Here is a 10,522-nt window from a genome sequence, read left to right on the forward strand (position 1 = left end):
ATATCCGTTGTTAAGCTTAACGCTGGAATGCTTTACAAACATTCAGAGATGAACTTACACACTTGCTTTACTTCTCTCTGGGATAACTTCCTCAGAGATGAAATGCTGGTTTGGTAGCGAGGCTACAAATACACACAGCCGCTCTATCACATGAGCACACTGCTCCGACTTGCTACGGTTATGAGCAGAGTTGCGCCATGTCGCAAGTTTTGTGAGGTGCTTTTTTGATATTTAATGGATCGATTACATTTTTTATTTCTCTCCGATATCCGATCCAGTAATTTAGTTTATCTGACCAATACCGATACTTAATATCGAATCGGTACATCTCTATTTATTACTGTTTAATTCTTGATGAATACATTCATATTCCTTTTTTTCCCTTTTAACAATTCAAAAACTGAACATTAGCCACCTTTGTAGATCCAAAGCACCTGGCATTTCTTCAGCTTTGCGGAGACTGTGGTGGTAAAGTGGGCCATCTAAAAATCTGAAGGTTTGTGGTTTGATCCCTGGCTCCTCCTATCTGCATGCTGAAGTATCCTCTGGGAAAATGCTGAACCCCGAATTGCCCCCGATGCATCCATCAGAGTGCGAGTGCAAATGTTAGACAAGGGTTAGGAAAAACCTGCTTGTAGGAATCTGTGTGTGATTGGGTGAATGAGGGTTGCAGTGCTCAGTCACAGTAAATAGGTGCTATATCAGGCCATTCATCAGATGTACTAAAAACTTGAATTACTTTCCTCCTACATGGTTTAATATTTTACTCTCTTTTCTCAGGCAGTTCGATTGTGCTGTTGTAATGACTAATGTGACTAAAACATTGCCACTGCAAACTATACTAGTTCATAATGCAAACTGATATGTGACTTTAGTATTCCAAATGTCCACGTAATCCACTCATCCCTGAGGTAATGGGCTACTACAACAGGACTAATGAAATAAAATCCACGCCATGCAGGCAGTATTGTAAAGATTTTATTAAAAACACATACTTTACAACAAAGCTACATCTCTATTAAAAAAAAATCCAGTCACAATTATATTTTGGTGTGGGTGCATCCAGATATAAAAAACAGTCCATCTTCCCGCAAATGTAGTTTCCATTGCTACCGTTACTGCTTTATCCACGTACAATGGATAAAAAAAAAATATATATATATATATATATAAAAACAATTTTTAAATAGTGTAAGGAAGGCAAAAAAGAAATTACTGTAAAAAAACAAACTTGACAGCAAAACAAAAATAAAAACAAATAACCACTGTATCTTTATTAAACTTATGCTTAACCAGGAAGTAAAACTAGAAAGTAGGAATCTCTTCTGCGAGTCCTGGATCTTTTTCAGCACAGGCACCTTTTTACAACGACAAACGTACTTAACCCAAAAAATCCATCACCACACGTAAGACAATTCAAGAGAACTAGGACAAGAATCACATACAATCATATTAATAACAATCAATAATAATATGATTTCATGCAGCTGCACATCACCTGCACTATACACCATCACCCGCAGGGTACAATTATACTCATACAGTATATTTACACTACTAAATGAATCAACAACATCTTTGTTCCTTCCAGGTGACCAAACAGGCACCAACTTCTTTATCTTCATTTTTACCGTTTTCAAGAAAAGATCAAAAGACAGAAATGTTTCAGATGACTACAGTGGTGTTGCTATGGGAGCTTCGATCCTACGAGAGAAAAGTGAAAAAGGTGAAATTAGAATTTAAGATGAGGTTACGCACACAGGTAGAGAAAAGCACCAAGACATTAGAAGAAAATAAAAAATGAAAGTAGTTAAGACTAAATGAATGGCACTTCATCCACACCCTCAGGTCTATTTGTAATCTTTACAAATCAGTCTTTTGCTTAATTTGCAATTAATTAACAACCCCTAAATGCAGTTCTGTGAAATTGCCCGCTTTTATAGTTTTCTCATAGTTTTGCATAAAACCTCTTCAAACCATTTCATACACTGAATCATTTCAGTGTATGAAATGTATCCATTTTCTGTGTCCTCGGTCAGGATTCTAAACATATTTCAGTTAAAATACAATAACTCTGGAGTTGTTGTAGGATCACAGTGGTGCACTGACTGATACTGCCAACCTAAAGGTGTGGCTGGGATATTAAAAGCCATGCAAGATAAAAGAAGAAAAAAACAACACACCACTGGGTCAGAGTGTGTCACTAGCTGTGTGTGGATCTTACAGAAAGGCGGTCGTAGTTCTGGTTGTTACTGCGTGGAGGCTGAATGTCGATGGAGTGGTAGCTGGGAGGCAACTCTGACCAGTCCCTCCCTTTTCCTCCTTTTCTTCTCATAATGTCCTCTTCATCTGAGCTCCAGGACCCGTTGCGGTGCAGGGGAGGTGAGTAGCTCCTCTGCCTACGAGGAGCTCTGCTTTGTAGCTCATCCATGAGGTCATCGCGACTTCGGGCACGGTGCCTGGACGAACTCCCTCTCTCGTTCCTTGAACTCCTGTGAGATGCTCTTCCCCGCCTGTTGTCCCTATCCGAATCATCAATGTAATCACGCAGGATTCCCCGCCTGGGAGGAGACGCACTTCTGTATCTGTCTCTTGATCCACGACTGTTGCGGTGGAGACCACCTGCTGAGCGGTTTGTACTCCCACTGGACTGGCTGGATATCCTGAGAGCCCCCCTAGCTCCATCTCCACCACCAGGGCCCCTGCGTGAAGAAAAGCTGGGTACACGCTGGATAATAGGAGGCAGGGTGATCACTCTTCTCTCCATCCCTCTCGTCCCCATCTCATCCAGAGCTGACAACACACTCGGAGGCCTTGGTGTGTAGGAAACTTGTGGAGGAGCATGCTGAGCCTGTAATGGAGGCACATTCTGGACAGCATGAGGAGCCATCCCTGGTGCAATGACATCAAGCCCTCTCACTTGATTCTCGAAGTATTCCAACACCTGGTTGTTACCATGAATGCTGCCACGCACACTGCTGTTGCCATAGTGTAAAGGAGGAGGTGGCGGCTGCTGCTGTAGGCCCATGGGTGACAGCTGCATGGGAGCCATGGCAAAGTTGTGCTTGTTTGGGTAGTCTGAGTATGAATCTGAAACCAAACTGACAGCGATTAAGAAGATAAACAACAACTGTTGAACCTACATGAACTCAAGTTATTCTCTGGACATTTGAAGGGAGGAGTATTGTTTAGAGGAGTATTGCCAAATTTGTACACAAACAAGGAATTTGTCGCAGTGTCATGATGCAAAAAACAGTGGTACAGAAATAGAACATATGGTATTTGCAGTATATGTATATATATATATTACAAAAACACAGAAAAGGAATATATACTAACTACCTAGAGATACAGATATACAGAGTACAACTAGAAAATAAGAAATAAGTAAGCCTACGATTAAGTGCTTTAACTGAATCTGGTGTGCAATGTTGTTATAGGCTGACTAAATAAGGTTGTTATTGTAGCATATAGTCCAACAGCCTGGGGAAAGAAACTATTCTCATGCCGTGAGATGTCTGTTCTGCAAGGTGCATGAGTGCACAGGGAAGGCAGGGGTGGGCCCAATTACATTAAGAGATTTGATTGAGCAATCCAGTGTCAGTAATGAAAATGAACGAATGGGCTGCTGTCAGCGCTTGTAGGGCCGGTGCATATGTGTTGCATGTAAACGTTTTACAATGAAAGGCATTGTGACCACTGAAATGCTCACATGAAGTGTTGAACCAGTATTAAACACAGACTGTATAAAAAAGACAAAGCCAGTACAGAAGATTCTTAAACCAGTATTCTTTCTATTGGCCAGCAGGGGGCAACTCCTCTGACTGCAAAGAGAAATCAGACTGTATATGATTTTACCGAATAACTATTCTTGCTTTATTGCCTTAGTAAACATTTTTCTGTTTACGTGCTCAATCACTTGTTTCAACACTTCCTGAATACAACATGAAGTTTATTTTGTGATTTATCATCAGCTTTAAAGTAAAAGAGAAGATGAAGCAGAATATGTTTCAGGTCAGGGCTAAATTATCACGATGCATGTTGTACGAACATGCAGTGCCCTCCGTTTCTGACTAATATCAAATCCAGATTTAAAAAAATACAAACAGGTGTGAAAAAGCAAGAGTGCACAAACCAATGAGGGAGCTTTGAATCGTCTTTTATGTACAGTCTATGGTTTTAACGCTGTTACAGTAACACAGATACAGACAGGGCAGCATAAGCAGATTCCAAAAATTGAGGCTTCTTGCAAAAAAAGAGTTCACGTGCTGGAAACACACCACATTACAACCAGAGGTAAAATAAATAAATAAATAATAATAAGGGCATGACTGCAATACAAGCCTGCTTCAAAGGTTTCTATTGCAGGTCTGCTACCTTCACCAGCTGAAGTGAATAAAAGCTCTGATGCCCATATTCAGAATTCCACATTGTTTGGGGGTTTATTTTACGTCATTGCAAATAAAGGATTAAGGACAAGTCTTATTGTGCTTTCCCTCACTCACCTGAATACAGAATGGGAACGCCCTGGGAGGAAGCATTGGAGCTGATGGGAGCATAAATGGGCTGACCATTCATCCAGGGTAACATAGCTTTCCGAGCTTCTTTCAGCATCTTGTGCTCCATCACAGCTGAAGTCAAAGCACATGGAGCAAGCAGTTCAAAAAGACTGATATAGGTACTTAACCAGCAGATACTGATTTACAGCAGAGGGTAATAATAATACTGCTTGTTTTTAAAGTACACTGGACCATCTCAGTAAATATTCTGTCTTAAAACAAACTGAGGGGAATTTCAGCTTACATTTCTTTACTAATGTATTTCCTCTTTTGTAGCATGCCGTGAGAAGGGCACATAATTACAATGTGTTTGCAGAGTGCATATTTCACATATTTTCAAGAGCACACAGGGCTGCGCACACACACAGGATTATATGAAACACAATGACACATCTGGCAGCTGCGGCGACCTTCAAAAGAACAGTGCTGCATACCATTTACAATTCATGTCCTCGTCAAACATTTAGAAATTTTTCTCTATGGATTTTAAATTTGTTTGATCTATATCTACTCATAATAACTCTCTTTATCTTAGACTACAGGCTTACTTAAAAATAATTAATCAGTTTAAAATTGCAAAATGGTTTATGCAGTAATAATGAGATACGGCGTATGGGTTCTCTCCATGCACTGTGGTTTCCTCCGATGGTACAAATACATGTTTATTAAAAACTTGTGAAACATTAAACTTTTAACTAATGCCTGATTTAGACTTCTGCAGGGAGCCATTGCAGAGATCTACGTAAGTCGCCGACGTCATTGCCCACATTTATAATTTTAAGTGGCTATGTGTTATTTACCATGTAGTCGTATCCCAGTGTTTTATATACAGTGTTGGGGAGTAACGGGATACATGTACCAGCGTTACGTATTTCAAATAAAAAATATGAGTAACTGTATTCCGTTACAGTTACCGTTTAAATAGGTGGTAATCAGAATACAGTTACTTTGTGGAAATAAATAGAATACACGGCGGTCATTTCTTGTTTCATATGTTAGCCTATGCCCACTCTATGCCTTCTCCAATTTAGGTGATTAAAAACAGTTGGGTGCAGGTTTAGCTCAGTTGGATGAGCATGTAATCATATGTCGTATAGCTGAGAGAGGCTGGCCTGGGTTTGAGTGCAACCTGCGGACTTTTTTTACTCAGTTTCCATTCAGGATTAATACATTTGCTCTGATTCTGATTGCTGGAAATCCAAACAAAACACACAATAACAGGCTCTAATGTAAGCGTCCTGTTAATGTTGGTGGCGTCAGTTACATGGACCCAGAGCCAGCATTTCTTACTTGGACACCACATCATAACAAGAATGGGATGGGTGAAACTTCAGTATCTTCGGTGTACTATTGCTGTGTGATTTTTATCACTATTAATGAAGGCTACTCGCCACCAAGCTAACACTGTTAGCTGGCGTTGGCTGAGGTTAGTCCATAGACTGCAGACTGTTAGGCCGTTTCTAAATACTCAAGTACGCAAGTCTGTACTCGCCTTTTCGCTAGTCTGGACTTCGGAAGTTCACACAGGAGTCCGGACTTCCTGAGAACGCAGCGCGATCGTTCTACAATTGGAACGGCAGTGTACTTGATGAGCTATGACGTAGATTTCCAGCTGAAGCCTATTCAGCTGCAGTATTTCTACTTTGCCACATAGTTACATGTTTGAATACTTTTCTGGCAACAGAAGTTTCTTTCTCATGATTTAGTGAAGTGAATCTTCCACATGTAGAGCTACAGCTAAAAATGTACAATCCAAAAAAGCATTTCTTCTACCTTTTTCTGGACAGCAGCATGTCCGAGGGCAACAAGGGCAGCGGACGTAGCAGCAACAATTCTGCGGGCAGCACTGACAGCAGCATATGCAAAAGAGCATGATGAGCAGGAGACCACCGATGATGATTAACAGGACCGTCAGCCAGTCTGGAGCAAGTGACAGTAAAACATAATTACTGACAACATTACTGATATAGCAGTATATTTTACATTTTACTACCTCAAATAACTTGACTTGAAGCGACTGAGGGGACTTACGGAAAACGATGAGCTTGACTTCACGATCCGAGTCCCCTGTTGTGTCACCGGGAGCATCAATGGTGCAAAAATACACACCGTTATCCCACCACATCACCTCAGTGATGACCAGATCAGCAGCTGTTGTCAGAAAACATCACATTAGTCTGAAATGTGAAAGAAATTGAAATACATTTAGACTGTACTGCAGCATTATAGTTATGATGTAATCAAACATACTGTTTCGAATTGTAATTCTGCGGTTCCTGTATTCCGCACCCAGGATGGGCTCATTGATGCCCCGTTTCTGGATGACAGTACGAACGGTGCGCTGGCGGTCCGGGCAGTCATTGGAGGGGTCCTGACCGAGCTGCAGAGCTGCCTGATAGGCTTTAGGAAAAAAAGGAAATTATTTAAATAGGAATATAAGTACATAGTTTCTTTCTAACTCTTTGCACTGTACAATTACAGCTACAATATGCTGCTTAAACCACTTAAAAACAGTCTGATAGGAATTAAAAATATGAAGGAAAATTAAACAGTACACACAAAGATTAAAAACACACAGCTGATGCCTCAAACCTGTGTAAAATTAAAAAAATACAATTTTTATTTAAATTTTTATGAAAATATGCATAATGCAGAGCCTTGCAGGCTGAAATTAGACATGTCTGTAATTCTGTATGTGTTGGTGTGAAAAGGAATGCAAGGATCGGGTGTGTCTATATGCACACCACACTGAAACAGGGCAAACACAATGGAACCACTGCACGCTTGTCATGATCTCTGGTATGGACCCTGGGATTTTCAGCGGTGTCGAGTTGTGGGTTTTTTGTTTTTGTATTCTTTGATATTCATAATGGTTTCCCCTCTATTTGTATTTGTATTTTCTTGGTCTCTTTATGTTTTCTTGTTTTGTGCTTCTTAAGCACATGCTGGAGGTTAACTCCTGTTTTACTTGAAGATTAGTTTTGTTCCCTGTCTGTCCTCCCCTGATACCCTGGTTGCTTTCACCTTTTGTTGATTAGTTTTCACATCTCACTTCTCATCTGTGTCCCATCCCCCATCAGTCCTCTGTGTATATAATCCTGATTACACTTTTTCTTTTATTGTGCTGTCACTGTATCCCTGGGGTTGTTCCCTGGAAACTTTGCATGTCATTTGTTATCTCGCTGTGGATTTTGTACTTTGAATTTAACCATGAACCTAAAAAGGTTGTTTTTTGTTTTCTTAGGTTTTGCATTTGGGTCCTTTACTAACAACCGTAGTAATACTTAGCCCAAAGTTAAAACTCAGATATGCAATGTTTGGATCCACTGTGCACCTTTCTGTTTGTCAAAATATTTTTGAAAATTACTGTTGACTTATTTGAAATGTTGTCCAGCTGAATTAAATTTTAATTAGTAACTTTTTGAATAACTTGTGTCGTGTTCAGGGTGCTCCCCACCTCTCACCCGGGGCTCAAGGCTCTCACAACCAGGGCCCTATACTACAAAGCAAGATCAACATACCTAAGTTATCTTTCTGTTATCTGGAGTCACTTAAACTAACACTGGCAATCTGGATAAGCATTCAGTGAATCTGGTTATCAGCTCACTAAGTAAACCCATCGTTTCCCCTGCTTGCTGACGTGAAAGTGGCAGCATCTGACTAACCCCACTGATGGGTACCGGGAGCAGAGCGGCTAATGTTGAATGGAAGATGAAAACAATAATATTAGAAACATATTATTTATCAAAGTTATTACATTTTTATATTTTCTAATTAGTTTTTATTTTTATTTCATTTTTAATTCATTTCAGTGTCAGTTAACTTGCAGAGCGGGCTTGTCTCAGATTAGTTTTTAATTATTGAAAATGTTTTATATATATATATGAAAATAGGGAAAACATACTGTTTGATAACATTTTGAAAAATTGACTTACCTTTTTGTGCACAGATAGCTACAACTGATTTACTTTGCTGTTAAGACTGGTGTGTATCAGGATCTAAGTCAATATTGAATACATTTTTGGTAAATTATGAAAGACTTGCATATTTGAATCCTTTGGTCTACAATAATAGAAACACAGGACTCTGAGACCAGAAAAGGGAGCTCATATCCTGAATCCTGTACGGCAAAGATTGGAGCAACAAAAGGAAAGAAAAAGGGGTCAAAGTTTCAGTTAAATATTAAACAAGGTGATCCACAGGAGTCATTCATCCAGTCGGGCTGAAGACTAGAACTGTAAAAGCAGAAATTACTGCCTCGCTGGTATACGCCTTCACCAGCAAGTCACGTTGCAGTTTTTGTCAACACAAAATTATAAAAGTATTTTAACTGAAGATCGAAGGTGATTCTAATAAAACAAACGCTGTGGCCATTACAAAGCTGGAAAGTGCTTCAGGCGTGGATGCTGACAAAATGAAACTACAAACTATGAACACACCAACAAAGCATGAAAAGAGTCTAATCTGTTAATATCTGCTCATTTTAAAGTACGTGTATCAACAACGTACCATCCTCTTCTTCCACCTGTAGCCTCACCTGTGGAGTAGTAATCCAGTACGGGGTCTTTACAGAAGGATTTGAACTTCCAGGAGACCAGGACGTCCTGCTGGTTCGCTGAGGTTGAGTAGTCACAGCGCAGAATCACAGAGGCAAACAGCATCGTCCTCCTCTCCGTCTCTGGAACATTCACTGTAACGGACAGCAGCTCTGACACAGGAAGGGAGAACGGTGAGATTGGACTTTAAAAACTTAAACAGCAACAACTGATTTGACACACACACAATTGGAATTGATATTCCATCAGCCAAAAAAAAGACCTCGTGCGATGGCTGCTGAGTGATGGATTGAAAAGAATCTGACCAAACTGGTTAACAGTTTACGCTTGAAATGCTTAACTGTGCGCAGATTGTACTCTATTATTACAAGTAATAACAGCCTTCAGTCACGATCTATAATGGCAAGTTTTGGAAAACAAGCTGATGACAAAAAACATCTGCTGATGGACAAATGTATCAGTTAAAGTTAAAGGTAAAAACTTTCTCCTCAGTTATCCTTGAACGATGCCAGCTTTACTCAGTAGATTGATATCTCAAAATACAAGTCCCCAATCAGTTATTTTCCACAGTTTATTATCTTTGTTATAAACTAAAATTTCTTGATGCACTAAATGTTAGGAACTATGTGAAAAATGTCTTTAAACCATTTCTGCAGTTAATATTGCGAGTCTTCTTTTTAGAGATTGTTCAATCCAAAACTTAATATCTTCTCATCACAGAACCATTTTTAAACTGAAGAAGACACTTGCTAATAATAATAATATGAATATGAATTTATCTCCTCACTATAATAATAATAATAATAATAATAATAATAATAATAATAATAATAATAATAATAATAATAATGGACTGCATTTATATAGCGCTTTTTGAGAACCTCAAAGCGCTGTTCAATTCCACTATTCATTCACTCTCACATTCACACACTGGTGGAGGCTACAGTTGTAGCCACAGCTGTCCTGGGGCAGACTGACAGAAGCCAGGCTGCCATATCGCGCCATCGGCCCCTCTGGCCAACACACTATGCAAATAATGAATACTGAATACATGATACTGAATTACAGGTTGTAGATTTTCTGGTTCCCACATGTCAGGCTAACGTGTAAATGAGCAAAACCCAGTAGGAAGATACTTAGGAGCAGAGACTATGTTCATATTTCTACTTATAGTTGAAGTTGCTTCTTTTATTAAGTTTGAGCTGAAAAGTGTTTGTGATCAGTGAGCTCTTAAAAGTATTTGGTACTTTTTTCCTTTAAATCATAGCTGCGTTAACAATCTATGGCACAAAATACTACAGTTCCTTTTTTTTTTTTTTTTTTTTTTTTTAAATGACATCAGAAACAGCAGTATGCGACATTACGTGATGGCAGAGCTTCAGTTCATCCTTTGTCATTTTTTTTTTT

General features: G+C 39.3%; 1 protein-coding gene across 1 annotated transcript in view; it reads right to left on the bottom strand.

The window, feature by feature from the left end:
* Positions 1 to 1,267: 1,267 nt before the first annotated feature.
* ildr1b (immunoglobulin-like domain containing receptor 1b) overlaps positions 1,268 to 10,522 on the bottom strand; it is a 15,566-nt gene continuing 6,311 nt past the window's right edge. The window contains exons 2-8 of the mRNA XM_005733893.1: positions 9,097 to 9,267; positions 6,810 to 6,959; positions 6,591 to 6,710; positions 6,333 to 6,479; positions 4,506 to 4,631; positions 2,225 to 3,090; positions 1,268 to 1,704 (exon numbers count right to left, since the gene is read on the bottom strand). Of these exons, the coding sequence (XP_005733950.1) occupies positions 1,666 to 1,704; positions 2,225 to 3,090; positions 4,506 to 4,631; positions 6,333 to 6,479; positions 6,591 to 6,710; positions 6,810 to 6,959; positions 9,097 to 9,267 (1,619 nt within the window). The 3' untranslated portion in view covers positions 1,268 to 1,665. The remainder of the gene's footprint in view (positions 1,705 to 2,224; positions 3,091 to 4,505; positions 4,632 to 6,332; positions 6,480 to 6,590; positions 6,711 to 6,809; positions 6,960 to 9,096; positions 9,268 to 10,522) is intronic.

The sequence above is a fragment of the Pundamilia nyererei genome, unplaced genomic scaffold (assembly GCF_000239375.1).
Source record: "Pundamilia nyererei isolate P.nyererei 1_Seehausen unplaced genomic scaffold, PunNye1.0 scaffold00055, whole genome shotgun sequence".
NCBI lineage: Eukaryota > Metazoa > Chordata > Actinopteri > Cichliformes > Cichlidae > Pundamilia > Pundamilia nyererei.